Genomic DNA, 18,778 nt, shown 5'->3' with positions numbered 1-18,778 from the left:
AGTGTGGTTGGTATCAAGCACTGAAAAAAGCCGACCTCTAAGCTCGGAGCTTTGCTATTTTCGATATTTCACCAAAAGGCCCTTTTTAGAAGTAATGAATGATAATGAATACCTACTCATCCCGCGAGGGAAATTCAGATATCACAGCCCAACCCAGCTGCTTTTTTTCTTCAGCTTAACCCAGCTGAACCCAGTGCTGCTCACAAGGAGCGCGGGGGAGAGGGGAGCAGTGATAGCTGCAGCGGGGAATCGTACCTGCGACCTCTGGGGCCTCCGGAGTCCTAGGTGTGGACGCTAACCACTCAGCTATCACTGCTGTAAACTGCACCTCCCCGTCGGGGAATCGAACCCCGGTCTCCCGCGTGACAGGCGGGGATACTTACCACTATACTAACGAGGAAACAAGGAAAAAAACGAGGAAAAAATAAGTGTCAGCTCCTGCCTCTCTAACATTCTCTGCACGTCCCTGGCGGGCACCACACACTTTGGGGAAGTATAGTTAGCAAGGTATGAGGGTATTGAGGGCATTGGGGTTATTGAGGGCATGGAGGACATGGAGGGCATGGAGGGCATGGAGGGCAAAGCCCCTATTGAGTGGGGCGCCGCTGGGGAGGTGAGGTGGAGTCTGAAGAGGTGAGTCTTAGGATTACCACAGAACATTGGGGAGTGAGTCTGCACTTCTTCTGACTGCAGTAGCAGGGGCATCACAAGGGGGGGGGGGGGGGACTGGGGGGGGGGGGGCTGAGTTACCAGGGCCCAAGGTGGAGGGAGAGCCTTCATTATTTTATACTTTAGCTATTGAAAAATAACAGATCTACAAGCTCACAGCGCGGCACCGAGTGCCACGCTGCGAGCATGTAGATCTGCTATTTTTTGAGCGGTGGTCACACCGTCTCCATAGCGTGGCTGTGTGTGTATCCGTGCGTGTGTTTGTGTCTGTCTGTGTGTCTGTAGCCTCTGGTGTATGTAGCCTGAGTACCCTGGGTGACCAGAGAGGTGCTGTTGAGTCTAGCCTGGCCTGTGCATCAACTGCAACACACACACACACACACACACACACACACACACACACACACACACACACACACACACACACACACACACACACAGGGGGGGAAGGGGGAGGGGGGGGGGGGTTTGTGGGTAAACCACCGCTCAGTTCACACGGGTGTGATTTTTTTTTAAGTCGTGAAAATGGATGCAAATCGTAGAATATATAAGCAAACATTTGTAACTCAAATTTTGTTTCTCGGGGGGGGTCCCTGGAACCAAATATTTTGAGATGGCAAACATAGGCTTTTCAAAAAACCTTAGAGGGATTTGAAATATTCAAAGACTCGCACAAAATGTTCAGGATTTTTCCAAAAATAGCAGATCTTCAAGCTCGCAGCGCGGCACTCGGTGCCGCGCTGTGAGCTTGTATATCTGCTATTTTTCAATAGTTAATAGCGTTCCCAGTCTAAATGGGTTAAACCCCCTCCTCCCCATATGAAGAACATTCATGGGGAGGGGGGGGGGGGGGGCCGCAGTGAATCCTTGTACCCAGGAGGGCCCAGAATTTGGTGCGACACCCCTGTGCAGCAGTAAAAAAAAAAAGAAAAGAAAATCCTTAGCATCAGTTTATCCACTCGTACCTCCGAGAGCGATACCAAATGGCAAACCAAACGGACCCCACCACGTTTTACGTGGAGTCCAATTCCATTAGGTTTTGTCGCATGCAGTTCTCTTGAGCTTCCATTTACCGCTCCAGGATTGTGGTGTGTGGAGTGTAAAAAAGTGCAGCTTGTTTTCCGGAGCTCGGAGGGACGTTTTGTCAGGCGCGTTGTGTTGTGTTTCTTGGCACAGCGAGCGAAGCCCAGCTAGGATTTGAATGGAGGCTAATGGAGGTCGCTGCCAAATCCCTTCTTCTCTGAGGCAGCAGCAGCCAGGCAGGCAGGCTGGTGGAGAGAAAACCACTGAAGTCTGTCGTCTGCAACTTTAACTCTGTTCTCCTACTCTGCTCTGCCAGCCGAGAGAGAGAGAGAGAGAGAGAGAGAGAGAGAGAGAGAGAGAGAGAGAGAGAGAGAGAGAGAGAGAGAGAGAGAGAGAGAGAGAGAGAGAGAGAGAGAGACCAACACAGCGCTTAGTGGAGACTGCAATTCAATTTCAATTCAGAGGAGCTTTATTGGCATGAGAAAACATAGGTTTTACGTTGCCAAAGCAAGTGTCGAAATATAATATAAACAGTGGGGAAAAAGGGAATGTAGGCCTATATACAGTATATGTGGCGGAGAGAGTCGCAGCCCCAGCCAGACTCAACATATCTACCCTTATTCCATAGGGATACACCTTTGGCGTAATGGTTAAGATATTGGACTTTGACGCGGGAGACCCGGGTTCGAAGCCGGGTGGGGAGTTTCGGATCACCTCCGCTCTTTTTCTGTGCAGTAGGTCTAGATGTCACTCAATGGTTTGTAGTCCTTAGGGTGGTTGTAGTCCATTCTGTAGTCCTTAGGGTGGTTGTAGTCCATTCTGTAGTCCTTAGGGTGGTTGTAGTCCATTCTGTAGTCCTTAGGGTGGTTGTAGTCCATTCTGTAGTCCTTAGGGTGGTTGTAGTCCATTCTGTAGTCCTTAGGGTGGTTGTAGTCCATTTTCTATCCTTGCACTCATGAACATCAGGTATTCAGTGGTGTAAAGTAACTAAGTATTTTTTACTTCCCTGGAGTATCTCCAATTTTCCATACTTATATTTTCCATTACTAGAATTACATGCATTTGGCCACGGACCCCCATCTCAAAATATGTTGTTCCAGGGACCCCCTTCCAGAAGCAAAATTTGAGTTACAAATGTATGCTTTAAAAATACATATATTCCAAGATTCGTACACATTTTCACAACTTTTCAAAAACAGCAAGCTCACAGTGCGGCACTCTGTGCCACGCTGTGAGCTTATAGATCTGCCATTTTAATAGGTAAAAAAAAAATACTCAGGTGTTTAAATCCAGAAAAGATTGTGAACAGCTGCACTAATAATCAGTCATATTGTGTATCATACTGATTAGTTTACTGCATATGTGTACACTGTTGATAGCTACTGTCATTAAGTATCATTCTAACCATTATGATAATTACATTAAACGTTATTGTTTTTCTACAAACGGCGGCAGACTCTCAATTATTAATTAACATTCAACATAATTGCGACACGGTGCGTTTGCATAATTCTGATGATGTTTAATTAAATGACTCATTGTTTTCCTACGACGAAGAAGAGCTCTCCTCGTTCACGTAATTATTATGAATCATGGACTGAGTTGCATAACCAGTTGGGGAAATAGTATTTATTCCGCGCACACACATAGAATCGAAGGCCTTAAAGGAGTGTGGTTCCCTAGCATCCTTTAAAATCGCCCCCTGAAAAACCACTTACAGGCGGCAGCCATTCGCAACTGGCAATAACAAACCTAGCCCAGCCTCCCCTGGCCCTTCTTTGTATTTACCTGCTGTATATATTTGTTGTACTGTTTGTTTTATTTTTATTTACTTTGAATTTTTTACTATATCTACTGCATAGTACTGTGTTCTATCCGTCTGTCATTCAATGTTATATGAGATACTTCAATGGTTTCCTATGGAAATAAGCGTAGTCTTTTCTAGGATCTCCTTTTAGTTGACCTTGCACCAGTGAACTGTACCGTCATGAAACTGTACCTTTTTCTATGCAAACTTCTAATAAAGTCTTGAATCAATCAATCAATCAATCAATCAATCAATCAATCAATCTTAGTGTTTTGCCAATGATTTGAGGAAACACTAATATATTCACAATATTCACAATATTCTTGAGACCCACGTGTTGAGAGTCACTACTGTTGTTGTTTCTTTGCTTTTGAAAGAGAATCGTTCAGGGTGATTTATAGTGAAGAGATGGTGAATTAGAAGCAGTGATTTATAGTGAAGAGATGGTGAATTAGAAGCAGTGATTTATAGTGAAGAGATGGTGAATTAGAAGCAGTGATTTATAGTGAAGAGATGGTGAATTAGAAGCAGTGATTTATAGTGAAGAGATGGTGAATTAGAAGCAGTGATTTATAGTGAAGAGATGGTGAATTAGAAGCAGTGATTTATAGTGAAGAGATGGTGAATTAGAAGCAGTGATTTATAGTGAAGAGATGGTGAATTAGAAGCAGTGATTTATAGTGAAGAGATGGTGAATTAGAAGCAGTGATTTATAGTGAAGAGATGGTGAATTAGAAGCAGTGATTTATAGTGAAGAGATGGTGAATTAGAAGCAGTGATTTATAGTGAAGAGATGGTGAATTAGAAGCAGTGATTTATAGAGAAGAGATGGTGAATTAGAAGCAGTGATTTATAGTGAAGAGATGGTGAATTAGAAGCAGTGATTTATAGTGAAGAGATGGTGAATTAGAAGCAGTGATTTATAGTGAAGAGATGGTGAATTAGAAGCAGTGATTTATAGTGAAGAGATGGTGAATTAGAACCAGTGATTTATAGTGAAGAGATGGTGAATTAGTAGCAGTGATTTATAGTGAAGAGATGGTGAATTAGAAGCAGTGATTTATAGTGAAGAGATGGTGAATTAGAAGCAGTGATTTATAGTGAAGAGATGGTGAATTAGAAGCAGTGATTTATAGTGAAGAGATGGTGAATTAGAAGCAGTGATTTATAGTGAAGAGATGGTGAATTAGAAGCAGTGATTTATAGTGAAGAGATGGTGAATTAGAAGCAGTGATTTATAGTGAAGAGATGGTGAATTAGAAGCAGTGATTTATAGTGAAGAGATGGTGAATTAGAAGCAGTGATTTATAGTGAAGAGATGGTGAATTAGAAGCAGTGATTTATAGTGAAGAGATGGTGAATTAGAAGCAGTGATTTATAGTGAAGAGATGGTGAATTAGAACCAGTGATTTATAGTGAAGAGATGGTGAATTAGTAGCAGTGATTTATAGTGAAGAGATGGTGAATTAGAAGCAGTGATTTATAGTGAAGAGATGGTGAATTAGAAGCAGTGATTTATAGTGAAGAGATGGTGAATTAGTAGCAGTGATTTATAGTGAAGAGATGGTGAATTAAAAGCAGTGATTTATAGTGAAGAGATGGTGAATTAGAAGCAGTGATTTATAGTGAAGAGATGGTGAATTAGAAGCAGTGATTTATAGTGAAGAGATGGTGAATTAGAAGCAGTGATTTATAGTGAAGAGATGGTGAATTAGAAGCAGTGATTTATAGTGAAGAGATGGTGAATTAGTAGCAGTGATTTATAGTGAAGAGATGGTGAATTAGTAGCAGTGATTTATAGTGAAGAGATGGTGAATTAGTAGCAGTGATTTATAGTGAAGAGATGGTGAATTAGAAGCAGTGATTTATAGTGAAGAGATGGTGAATTAGTAGCAGTGATTTATAGTGAAGAGATGGTGAATTAGAACCAGTGATTTATAGTGAAGAGATGGTGAATTAGAAGCAGTGATTTATAGTGAAGAGATGGTGAATTAGTAGCAGTGATTTATAGTGAAGAGATGGTGAATTAGTAGCAGTGATTTATAGTGAAGAGATGGTGAATTAGAAGCAGTGATTTATAGTGAAGAGATGGTGAATTAGAAGCAGTGATTTATAGTGAAGAGATGGTGAATTAGAAGCAGTGATTTATAGAGAAGAGATGGTGAATTAGAAGCAGTGATTTATAGTGAAGAGATGGTGAATTAGAAGCAGTGATTTATAGTGAAGAGATGGTGAATTAGAAGCAGTGATTTATAGAGAAGAGATGGTGAATTAGAAGCAGTGATTTATAGTGAAGAGATGGTGAATTAGAAGCAGTGATTTATAGTGAAGAGATGGTGAATTAGAAGCAGTGATTTATAGTGAAGAGATGGTGAATTAGAAGCAGTGATTTATAGTGAAGAGATGGTGAATTAGAAGCAGTGATTTATAGTGAAGAGATGGTGAATTAGAAGCAGTGATTTATAGTGAAGAGATGGTGAATTAGAAGCAGTGATTTATAGTGAAGAGATGGTGAATTAGAACCAGTGATTTATAGTGAAGAGATGGTGAATTAGTAGCAGTGATTTATAGTGAAGAGATGGTGAATTAGAAGCAGTGATTTATAGTGAAGAGATGGTGAATTAGAAGCAGTGATTTATAGTGAAGAGATGGTGAATTAGAAGCAGTGATTTATAGTGAAGAGATGGTGAATTAGAACCAGTGATTATAGTGAAGAGATGGTGAATTAGTAGCAGTGATTTATAGTGAAGAGATGGTGAATTAGAAGCAGTGATTTATAGTGAAGAGATGGTGAATTAGAAGCAGTGATTTATAGTGAAGAGATGGTGAATTAGAAGCAGTGATTTATAGTGAAGAGATGGTGAATTAGAACCAGTGATTTATAGTGAAGAGATGGTGAATTAGAAGCAGTGATTTATAGTGAAGAGATGGTGAATTAGAAGCAGTGATTTATAGTGAAGAGATGGTGAATTAGAAGCAGTGATTTATAGTGAAGAGATGGTGAATTAGAAGCAGTGATTTATAGAGAAGAGATGGTGAATTAGAAGCAGTGATTTATAGTGAAGAGATGGTGAATTAGAAGCAGTGATTTATAGTGAAGAGATGGTGAATTAGAAGCAGTGATTTATAGTGAAGAGATGGTGAATTAGAAGCAGTGATTTATAGTGAAGAGATGGTGAATTAGAAGCAGTGATTTATAGTGAAGAGATGGTGAATTAGAAGCAGTGATTTATAGAGAAGAGATGGTGAATTAGAAGCAGTGATTTATAGTGAAGAGATGGTGAATTAGAAGCAGTGATTTATAGTGAAGAGATGGTGAATTAGAAGCAGTGATTTATAGTGAAGAGATGGTGAATTAGAAGCAGTGATTTATAGTGAAGAGATGGTGAATTAGAAGCAGTGATTTATAGTGAAGAGATGGTGAATTAGAAGCAGTGATTTATAGTGAAGAGATGGTGAATTAGAAGCAGTGATTTATAGTGAAGAGATGGTGAATTAGAAGCAGTGATTTATAGTGAAGAGATGGTGAATTAGAAACAGTGATTTATAGTGAAGAGATGGTGAATTAGAAGCAGTGATTTATAGTGAAGAGATGGTGAATTAGAAGCAGTGATTTATAGTGAAGAGATGGTGAATTAGAAGCAGTGATTTATAGTGAAGAGATGGTGAATTAGAAGCAGTGATTTATAGTGAAGAGATGGTGAATTAGAAGCAGTGATTTATAGTGAAGAGATGGTGAATTAGAAGCAGTGATTTATAGTGAAGAGATGGTGAATTAGTAGCAGTGATTTATAGTGAAGAGATGGTGAATTAGAAGCAGTGATTTATAGTGAAGAGATGGTGAATTAGAAGCAGTGATTTATAGAGAAGAGATGGTGAATTAGAACCAGTGATTTATAGTGAAGAGATGGTGAATTAGAAGCAGTGATTTATAGTGAAGAGATGGTGAATTAGAAGCAGTGATTTATAGTGAAGAGATGGTGAATTAGAAGCAGTGATTTATAGTGAAGAGATGGTGAATTAGAAGCAGTGATTTATAGTGAAGAGATGGTGAATTAGAAGCAGTGATTTATAGTGAAGAGATGGTGAATTAGAAGCAGTGATTTATAGTGAAGAGATGGTGAATTAGAAGCAGTGATTTATAGTGAAGAGATGGTGAATTAGTAGCAGTGATTTATAGTGAAGAGATGGTGAATTAGTAGCAGTGATTTATAGTGAAGAGATGGTGAATTAGTAGCAGTGATTTATAGTGAAGAGATGGTGAATTAGAAGCAGTGATTTATAGTGAAGAGATGGTGAATTAGTAGCAGTGATTTATAGTGAAGAGATGGTGAATTAGAACCAGTGATTTATAGTGAAGAGATGGTGAATTAGAAGCAGTGATTTATAGTGAAGAGATGGTGAATTAGTAGCAGTGATTTATAGTGAAGAGATGGTGAATTAGTAGCAGTGATTTATAGTGAAGAGATGGTGAATTAGAAGCAGTGATTTATAGTGAAGAGATGGTGAATTAGAAGCAGTGATTTATAGTGAAGAGATGGTGAATTAGAAGCAGTGATTTATAGAGAAGAGATGGTGAATTAGAAGCAGTGATTTATAGTGAAGAGATGGTGAATTAGAAGCAGTGATTTATAGTGAAGAGATGGTGAATTAGAAGCAGTGATTTATAGTGAAGAGATGGTGAATTAGAAGCAGTGATTTATAGTGAAGAGATGGTGAATTAGAAGCAGTGATTTATAGTGAAGAGATGGTGAATTAGTAGCAGTGATTATAGTGAAGAGATGGTGAATTAGAAGCAGTGATTTATAGTGAAGAGATGGTGAATTAGAAGCAGTGATTTATAGTGAAGAGATGGTGAATTAGTAGCAGTGATTTATAGTGAAGAGATGGTGAATTAGAAGCAGTGATTTATAGTGAAGAGATGGTGAATTAGTAGCAGTGATTTATAGTGAAGAGATGGTGAATTAGAAGCAGTGATTTATAGTGAAGAGATGGTGAATTAGAAGCAGTGATTTATAGTGAAGAGATGGTGAATTAGAAGCAGTGATTTATAGTGAAGAGATGGTGAATTAGAAGCAGTGATTTATAGTGAAGAGATGGTGAATTAGAAGCAGTGATTTATAGTGAAGAGATGGTGAATTAGTAGCAGTGATTTATAGTGAAGAGATGGTGAATTAGAAGCAGTGATTTATAGTGAAGAGATGGTGAATTAGAAGCAGTGATTTATAGTGAAGAGATGGTGAATTAGAAGCAGTGATTTATAGTGAAGAGATGGTGAATTAGAAGCAGTGATTTATAGTGAAGAGATGGTGAATTAGAAGCAGTGATTTATAGTGAAGAGATGGTGAATTAGAAGCAGTGATTTATAGTGAAGAGATGGTGAATTAGAAGCAGTGATTTATAGTGAAGAGATGGTGAATTAGAAGCAGTGATTTATAGAGAAGAGATGGTGAATTAGAACCAGTGATTTATAGTGAAGAGATGGTGAATTAGAAGCAGTGATTTATAGTGAAGAGATGGTGAATTAGAAGCAGTGATTTATAGTGAAGAGATGGTGAATTAGAAGCAGTGATTTATAGTGAAGAGATGGTGAATTAGAAGCAGTGATTTATAGTGAAGAGATGGTGAATTAGAAGCAGTGATTTATAGTGAAGAGATGGTGAATTAGAAGCAGTGATTTATAGTGAAGAGATGGTGAATTAGAAGCAGTGATTTATAGTGAAGAGATGGTGAATTAGAAGCAGTGATTTATAGTGAAGAGATGGTGAATTAGAAGCCAGTGATTTATAGTGAAGAGATGGTGAATTAGAAGCAGTGATTTATAGTGAAGAGATGGTGAATTAGAAGCAGTGATTTATAGAGAAGAGATGGTGAATTAGAAGCAGTGATTTATTAGTGAAAGAGATGGTGAATTAGAAGCAGTGATTTATAGTGAAGAGATGGTGAATTAGAAGCAGTGATTTATAGTGAAGAGATGGTGAATTAGAAGCAGTGATTTATAGTGAAGAGATGGTGAATTAGTAGCCAGTGATTTTATAGTGAGAGATGGTGAATTAGAAGCAGTGATTTATAGTGAAGAGATGGTGAATTAGAAGCAGTGATTTATAGTGGAAGAGATGGTTGAATTAGGAAGCAGATGATTTATAGTGATGAGAGAATTAGAAGCAGTGATTTATAGTGAAGAGATGGTGAATTAGAAGCAGTGATTTATAGTGAAGAGATGGTGAATTAGTAGCAGTGATTTATAGTGAAGAGATGGTGAATTAGAAGCAGTGATTTATAGTGAAGAGATGGTGAATTAGAAGCAGTGATTTATAGTGAAGAGATGGTGAATTAGAAGCAGTGATTTATAGTGAAGAGATGGTGAATTAGTAGCAGTGATTTATAGTGAAGAGATGGTGAATTAGAAGCAGTGATTTATAGTGAAGAGATGGTGAATTAGAACACCAGTGATTTATAGTGAAGAGATGGTGAATTAGAAGCAGTGATTTATAGTGAAGAGATGGTGAATTAGAAGCAGTGATTTATAGTGAAGAGATGGTGAATTAGAAGCAGTGATTTATAGTGAAGAGATGGTGAATTAGAAGCAGTGATTTATAGTGAAGAGATGGTGAATTAGAACCAGTGATTTATAGTGAAGAGATGGTGAATTAGAAGCAGTGATTTATAGTGAAGAGATGGTGAATTAGAAGCAGTGATTTATAGTGAAGAGATGGTGAATTAGAAGCAGTGATTTATAGTGAAGAGATGGTGAATTAGAAGCAGTGATTTATAGTGAAGAGATGGTGAATTAGAAGCAGTGATTTATAGTGAAGAGATGGTGAATTAGAAGCAGTGATTTATAGTGAAGAGATGGTGAATTAGAACCAGTGATTTATAGTGAAGAGATGGTGAATTAGAAGCAGTGATTTATAGTGAAGAGATGGTGAATTAGAAGCAGTGATTTATAGTGAAGAGATGGTGAATTAGTAGCAGTGATTTATAGTGAAGAGATGGTGAATTAGTAGCAGTGATTTATAGTGAAGAGATGGTGAATTAGTAGCAGTGATTTATAGTGAAGAGATGGTGAATTAGAAGCAGTGATTTATAGTGAAGAGATGGTGAATTAGTAGCAGTGATTTATAGTGAAGAGATGGTGAATTAGAAGCAGTGATTTATAGTGAAGAGATGGTGAATTAGAAGCAGTGCTCTTCCGAACACAGGTCTCTGCCGGGTGTGGAATTTTGGTTGTGGGTGTGTCAGCATGTTGTGGGTGTGTCAGCATGTTGTGGGTGTGTCAGCATGTTGTGGGTGTGTCAGCATGTTGTGGGTGTGTCAGGATGTGAGGCCTGATCATTTTGGTCCAAAAATGGAAAATGGAAATCACGTGCTTCGAGGCATTTTGTTCCAAAAATGTGTTTTGCAAAAAATATCAGTCCAATGTGAAAATGGTAGCATGTGTGCAAAATTCCACGGAAATCGCAAGCTGCTGCGTTCATGATTTCAGGCATTTTGTTCAAAAGGGAGCTCTCCTTCCAGAAATTTGGAAGCCAATCTTAGCCAATCCGGAATGGAATATGAAAAATCTGATAGACCGGTTTTGTTTCTTGATTTTAGATGCTTTGTACCGATTTGTGGGATTTTTTTTTTGGACAAAGTCTGCGGGAGTACTGTCTGTCCGCAGGCGGAAGGACACGCGGACGGACAAGGGTTGAAAACATAGTCTCGGCCGTGCCTTTCGGCCTGGTGGAGACAATAAAGATACTAGTGAATAAATAGTGAATAAAGCAGGTTAATACAATAATAAATAGTGAATAAAGCAGGTTAATACAATAATAAATAGTGAATAAAGCAGGTTAATACAATAATAAATAGTGAATTAAGCAGGTTAATGAAATAATAAATAGTGAATAAAGATGGTTAATAAAATAATAAATAGTGAATAAAGCAGGTTAATAAAATAATAAATAGTGAATAAAGCAGGTTAATAAAATAATAAATAGTGAATAAAGCAGGTTAATAAAATAATAAATAGTGAATAAAGCTGGTTAATAAAATAATAAATAGTGAATAAAGCAGTAATATTAAATAGATGAAGGACGGTCTCAGAGGAGACAGTCTCTCTTCTTCCTTCCTGAACTCACTGGAAATCTCATTATGTGTGACTGCAGATTACTGAGTGTGTGTGTGTGTGTGTGTGTGTGTGTGTGTGTGTGTGTGTGTGTGTGTGTGTGTGTGTGTGTGTGTGTGTGTGTGTGTGTGTGTGTGTGTGTGTGTGTGTGTGTGTGTGTGTGTGTGTGTGTGTGTGTGTGTGTGCGCGCGCGCGCGCTGGGACATACAGTAAATCTGGCCCTGGCATCTTGGCCCAGACCGGCCCACCACAACCGCAGACCTAACGTAGAAGATCTACAAGCCCACATGTGCCAAATGTCTAAACTTCACATGTCCTGCATGGCAAGACAGTAGATTTCCAGTCGATTGGCAGAACATTGAGCTTGTAGATCAGCTATTTTTTGCTATGTTTATGACCTTCTCTGTCTTCGAAGTTTACATCTTGTGGATTCTGCTTTTCAATAGGAATGGAGTGGTTTCTTGACATTTGCGAGTTTCTGTAAAAATTAAAAATACCCTCCATTCTCCATACAAAATTAGAAAGGTAAAACAGGGAGAGAAACCTGTAGAAAAAATGCATTTGCTGGACATTTTGTGTAAAAGAGCAGTGAAGCCTGAATCCTTGAAACGTCACGTCTGTATGTTATATTGTCAGCAGTGAATACTTTGTGTTACCAGTTTGAGTTTGAGCGCTGAGAAGTGGAGCTAAAGCACCAGCTGTAGATAAGCAGGGGCGACACAATGGGGGGGGGGGGGGGGGGGGGGTGATGGGACTGAGTTACCAGGGCCCAGGTGGAGGGGCCCTCATTATTTTATACTTTAGCCTTTGAAAAATAGCAGATATACAAGCTCACAGCGCTGCGAGCTTGTAGATCTGCTATTTTTGAAAAGTTGTGAAAATTTGTGCAAACCTTTGAATATATGTATTTTTAAGTGAAAAATTTTAACTAAAATTTTACTTCTGGGGATTCCCTGGAATTAAATATTTTGAGATGGGGGTCCGTGGCCAAATACACATAATTTTGAGGGTCCTTGACATGAAAAGGTTTGAGCTACACTGACATAGAAACATTGTTTTTTTAGAAAAAACATGAATGAGAGGAAAGAGGCCGCACACTCTTCAGCCACGATGCAAATAATGTATTTACCATTTTTTGAAAAAACATGAAATATTCTAATTGAAATAGACACATTTTCACGATTTTTTAAAAATAGCGGATCTACAAGCTCGCAGCGCGGCACTCGGTGCCGCGCTGTGAGCTTGTATATCTGCTATTTTTCAACAGTTAAAGCAGAAAATAATTGTGCGAGGGGCCCGCAGTGAATCCTTGTACCCAGGGCCCCCGGATTTGGTGTGACACCCCTGTAGATAAGGCTGGAATGCAGGGAGCAGCGAAGGTCACATGGCTGACAGCCTGTTTTATGATTCACACTGCAGCTTAGCAGAGGAGATCAAACGTTTTATTGTCTTTCTATTTCTCCAATTATACGCTGACTGTCGGGGGTGAAGTCAGTCTATCTGTGTGTTTTGCTGGTGTAGGATGTGATTTGTTTGTTGTGTGACTGTTACTGTCAGCGCTGTAAATAAATCTTCCTATTATCATTTAATGAAACTTCAGCGTTGGTTTATAGTTTATTCATGCAGGCCCGCCTCGGCCGTAGACATAAAAAGGTAGACGCCTCCTTCGTCTCTGGGGCGTCCGTCTTGGTTGATAGGCAACTCTTCCAAGACCGTACGGCTGCAGGCGTGGACGCTTCCGCGTGTGTCACAGAAGGTCGACGTTTGGTTGAATAGAGCGTCGCAGCGGAAGTGGTTTACTGGGGTCACTTAAAAATCGCCCATTCATTTCCCCCATAGACTTTTACAAACATATTTATAACAATTATTGTTAAGCCTAGAACCAAGCCATCCAGGATGGCAGTGAATCATGACCATTACAACCTTTGATCCTATGTGAAAATATGTTTTAATATTACATTATTTGATATACTACATGTAATAAATACCCTTTGTTTAGCGATTTTCAAAATGTTCTTTTCATAGAAACAAAGGTCTCATGTTCATGATTCAGTGCCATCCTGGATGGCTTGGTTCGAGGCTTAACATAATTGTTATAAATATTTTAGTAAAAGTCTATGGGGAAAATGAATGAGCGATTTTTTAAGTGACCCCAGTAAACCACTTCCGCTGCGATGCTCTCTTGAAGTCCTTGAAAACATGCGCTGTGATTGGCCAATAGTCACTTTGAGTGGCAGCGTGCTTTTGGCACTTCTGCCTATCCAGTTTGATGGTAACCTCGCCCCCCACCCCCCCACCTCCCCCACCAGGCTTTCTGAGAGAAAGCCTGGTGTTCGTTCACAACAGGCCGCTTGGTTTCCGCCTAAAGCGTGGAAACCACTAGAAGAAGCGGCGTCGCTTTGATTTGGTTCCCTCCGTTTGTTTCCCCAATCCCTACTAAAATGCTCGAGTAGCCTTGTGTAGTCTTTCCAGTCGCTACGAGTTGGACTAAAAGATGCATATACCAAACACATTTTTCAAAAGCAAAACTACTCCGCATCAAGGAGTTTATTAGGTAGGCCCTAAAAGTATGTCCTTGAGCGCAGGGGAATTATTTTGGGTTAAAACTGTTTCCGGTGGAAGTTCCGGCCAAATTGTAGTCCTTTGAGTACTACAACATGACGTGTTGCGGTTTCCGCTCCAGACCGGTTACAAGCCCGAAAAGTGAAGTGATCCCAGACTAGTTTGACGTGTCTCTCCAATGAACTGCAGCGGCGGAGGAGGTTTCTAGCTTTTTATATCTGTGGCCTCAGCTGCCAGTCAGATCCTTTCCTCATTCACAGATCAGCTGATCATTACATCACACAGTCACAATCCAATCAGAGCTCTCACTCAGTAAAGGAGGCTCCTTTAAATACGTCATGCATTCTCTATACTTAGGGTGACCATATTCTGAAAATCCAAAAAGAGGACACTCTACCCGGCATATATATATATATCTATATATATATATATATATATATATATATATATATATATATATATATATATATAATAATTTTTCCCCCATTTTTTTTTCTATTACTAGTTTACCGCTCAATTATGCCCTATACCACTAATAGCCTATTATGTATTCAATTTTGAGGGGGTTCCAATTGGACCCTTTACAAATCTAGAGATCCACTGATAAAGTATGCCTTTTGGCTCCTGTATGAACGTTCAGCTTTGTAACTAAATAAAAGAGAGGTAGCCCATTATTCAAACCGCCGTATCTTCTGCTTTACAAGGTTGTAGAAAAGATTCTGTCAATTTAGTTAGCAGAAGAGCTCTCACCTCGCACAGACTGTCTTGTAAGCTACTTTGCAGTGTTATGGGCTTGAAGCAGAACTTTTATAATTGTAAATGCCTAAATGGACACAGAAGACTACCAGCTTTGCTGACAGAACGCTCTGCTTCTCAATGTTGGTCACTCGCACTTTTTGTGCATTTCATCAGTGATTGAAAGCCGCGGTCATCGCGAGCACCTTCGCCTCGCCGATACGCATCCGTAGACCCGTCTCCCGTCATTTTTAGACCAGGATTGAGGGAATAGCAGGCAAGATTCCTTCACCAATGTAAACACAGTTGCTGAGGGAGTGAGCATTAATAGCGTTTGCAGTTCGTTTGGCTCTGCGCTGCGCGATCTGCTGTGCTCTGCCTCTGATCTGAAAGCGATACAGGCTGAGGGAGGGAGGGATCGCAGGCAGAGAGTAGTATGAATAATACACGTTCCGGGGTTAGTGCCTCTCACAGTGTGTTTCCAAAAGAACCATTGAACGTGCATTGTAAATGTCCGTGCTTAAACTGTGATATGCGCGAAACCCCGGACATTTGAAGGAATTTATAAAACCCCCCCGGACCGGCCGGACAGCCCCCTAAAAGAGGACATGTCCGGGCAAAAGAGGACGTATGGTCACCCTATCTATACTATAGATACTATACTATAGATACTATACTATAGATACTATAGATACTATCTATAGATACTATAGATACTATCTATAGATACTATAGATACTATCTATAGATACTATACTATAGATACTATAGATACTATACTATAGATACTATACTATAGATACTATAGATACTATAGATACTATCTATAGATACTATACTATAGATACTATAGATACTATACTATAGATACTATACTATAGATACTATAGATACTATAGATACTATAGATACTATACTATAGATACTATAGATACTATAGATACTATACTATAGATACTATAGATACTATAGATACTATCTATAGATACTATAGATACTATACTATAGATACTATAGATACTATACTATAGATACTATACTATAGATACTATAGATACTATAGATACTATCTATAGATACTATAGATACTATCTATAGATACTATATATACTATCTATAGATACTATAGATACTATACTATAGATACTATACTATAGATACTATAGATACTATAGATACTATCTATAGATACTATAGATACTATACTATAGATACTATAGATACTATACTATAGATACTATACTATAGATACTATAGATACTATAGATACTATCTATAGATACTATAGATACTATACTATAGATACTATAGATACTATAGATACTATCTATAGATACTATAGATACTATACTATAGATACTATAGATACTATACTATAGATACTATACTATAGATACTATAGATACTATAGATACTATCTATAGATACTATAGATACTATCTATAGATACTATAGATACTATAGATACTATCTATAGATACTATAGATACTATACTATAGATACTATAGATACTATACTATAGATACTATACTATAGATACTATAGATACTATAGATACTATCTATAGATACTATAGATACTATACTATAGATACTATAAAATAGATACTATCTGTAGCTCTGCTGGTCTTGGATCTGAAGCCTCAGATCTGCTGCTGCTGAGCTGCCTCCTCCTCCACCCCAGCCTCCACCTTTTGATCAGAGTCTGGTATAGGCTCAAATACTTGTGATTTTATGTCTGATTCAAGCTAATATGTCAACGTATTGCTATTCCATCCATCCATCCATTCATCTTCAACCGCTTATCCGGAATCGGGTCGCATGGGGTAACAGTTACAACTGAGACTTCCAGATTTCCTTATCCCGAGCAACTTCCTCCACTCCCTCAGGGAGTACACCGAGGCGTTCCCAAGCCAGTTTGGAGATGTAATCCCTTCATAGTCAGAGCGTTTCAGGCAAACATCGTGCACTTTATGAAAGAAGCATGAAATTTGGCACACAGTTAGAACATGCCATATGGAAACATTTTGGCTATAGGGCCATCGCAGATTTGTCTTGGGAAACTTGTGGGAGCCAATCAAATTTGCTCTCATAGACTTTACTATAGAGTCAAATAATACAAAAAATAAATATGCTTTAAGTATCATGTGAGGGGTCAAACTAGGTGTTATTCGGGATTCTGAATCCAATGCTAGCATTTGTTTTGCGCGAAAAACATTCCTTTCTGAGAAACGGACGCCACAACACTTTGAAAAGTGATGACTCATCACTAAACCATAGTTTTATGGGGTTCCGTTTTTAGCCCAAGGAATGTTTTTCCTGCAAAACAAATGTTTGCATTGGATTCAGAATCCCCAAAAACACCTAGTTTGACCCCTTACATGCTACTTAAAGCTGTATTCTTTTGTATTATTTGACTCTATAGTAAAGTCTATGAGAGCCCAACTTTAATTGGCTCCCACAAGTTTCCCAAGACAAATCTGCGATGCCCCTATAGCCAAAAATGTTCCATATGGCATGTTCTAACTGTGTGCCAAATGTCATGCTTCTTTCATAAAGTGCACGATTACATCAAAATACTGCCCGAAACACCTGGACTACACCTGGTCTTTGGTCTGCCACGGGGTCTCCTCCCAGTGGGACGTGCATCGAGGACCTTCCTAGGAAGGCGCTCTTATTGTACAATAATGCCGTGCTGAAAAGGTTTGACAACGCACTGGCCTAGAAAAACATTCCAGGTGGTTCGGGCTCCTTTATCTCCCTAACAAAGGAGTAACAACCTTTGGCTTTACAAGGGGCAGGAGTGGTAGAGTGGCCGGATGGGAACCACAAGGTTCCCAGTTCGATCCTACAGGCTCCCCCAGAGTTAGTGTGGAAGAGTCCTTGAGCAAGACTCTGAACCCCTAACTGATCCTGATGAGCAGGTTGGTGCCTTGCATGGTTTCCTCCGCCATCGGTGTGTGAATTGACCCTTTGTCAGCCTTCTGATTGGTCCCTGACTGGCCAACCAGAAAAATCATTCTCTTTTGCTACCGGGGGCGGAGTTATGCAGTGGGACAAAGTCCACATCCTTTTTTATTAATATCACGTAGATGTTTTTCTTTTGGTACTTTAAATAGCAATAATGAGGCTATGAAAACAACTTTTTTCCCATTCACCTCCATTATAAAAGTATTCTTCCCTGGCTTTGTTGTCCCACCTAGTAACAGAACGACATGGGGTGGGACTAGACAAAGAGTGAATTGGGTGAATGTAAATGTGTGTGTGTGTGTGTGTGTGTGTGTGTGTGTGTGTGTGTGTGTGTGTGTGTGTGTGTGTGTGTGTGTGTGTGTGTGTGTGTGTGTGTGTGTGTGTGTGTGTGTGAATGCTTGAATGTAACGCACAATCATTGTAAAGCGCTTTGGATAAAAAGTGCAATATAAATGCACCATTCATCATTTTCAAAAGAAAAGTTTTAGGGCAACAATGTCTTCACAAGCTGTGTGGAAACAAACCCAACATATTAACATACTGGGCACCCACACACCCATCATACAACCCAACATATTAACATACTGGGCCCATATATAGACATCAGTGCCACTGTGCCAGGGGAGATGACAGGCAGACAGGCGGGCAGGTGCCCTCTTTCCTTCCAACAGACTCCTCTCCCTCTCAGCTGTCCTCCCATCTCTCTCTCTCCCTCTTTCTCCAGTTCTCTCCAAAAGCCTGGTCCATCTCATATCATCTGTCCTCCCCTCTCTGTCTCTCTCTCTCTCCCTCAGGGACGTGCAGAGAATGTTAGAGAGGCAGGGGCTGACAGTTTTAAAAGGCCCTTTTGGTGAAAATATAGAAAATAGCTATTAGCCGATAGCTATTTTCTGTACTTGATA

The 18,778-nt window shown here is 39.3% G+C and overlaps 1 protein-coding gene across 1 annotated transcript in view; it reads left to right on the top strand.

Annotated features, from left to right (window-relative positions):
- Positions 1-544: 544 nt before the first annotated feature.
- The window catches only part of LOC308293228 (neurexophilin-1-like), a gene marked incomplete at both ends in the record, with an annotated part of 46,934 nt that continues 28,700 nt past the window's right edge, over positions 545-18,778 (top strand). Inside the window, one exon of the mRNA XM_080735664.1 lies at positions 545-613. Within this exon, the coding sequence (XP_080591790.1) occupies positions 545-613 (69 nt within the window). The remainder of the gene's footprint in view (positions 614-18,778) is intronic.

Source organism: Nannobrachium achirus (genome assembly GCF_963921795.1).
Source record: "Nannobrachium achirus genome assembly, chromosome: 10".
Taxonomy (NCBI): Eukaryota; Metazoa; Chordata; class Actinopteri; order Myctophiformes; family Myctophidae; genus Nannobrachium; species Nannobrachium achirus.
The sequence above is the reverse complement of the archived record's forward strand: the minus strand, read 5'-3'. Positions and strand labels throughout refer to the sequence as shown.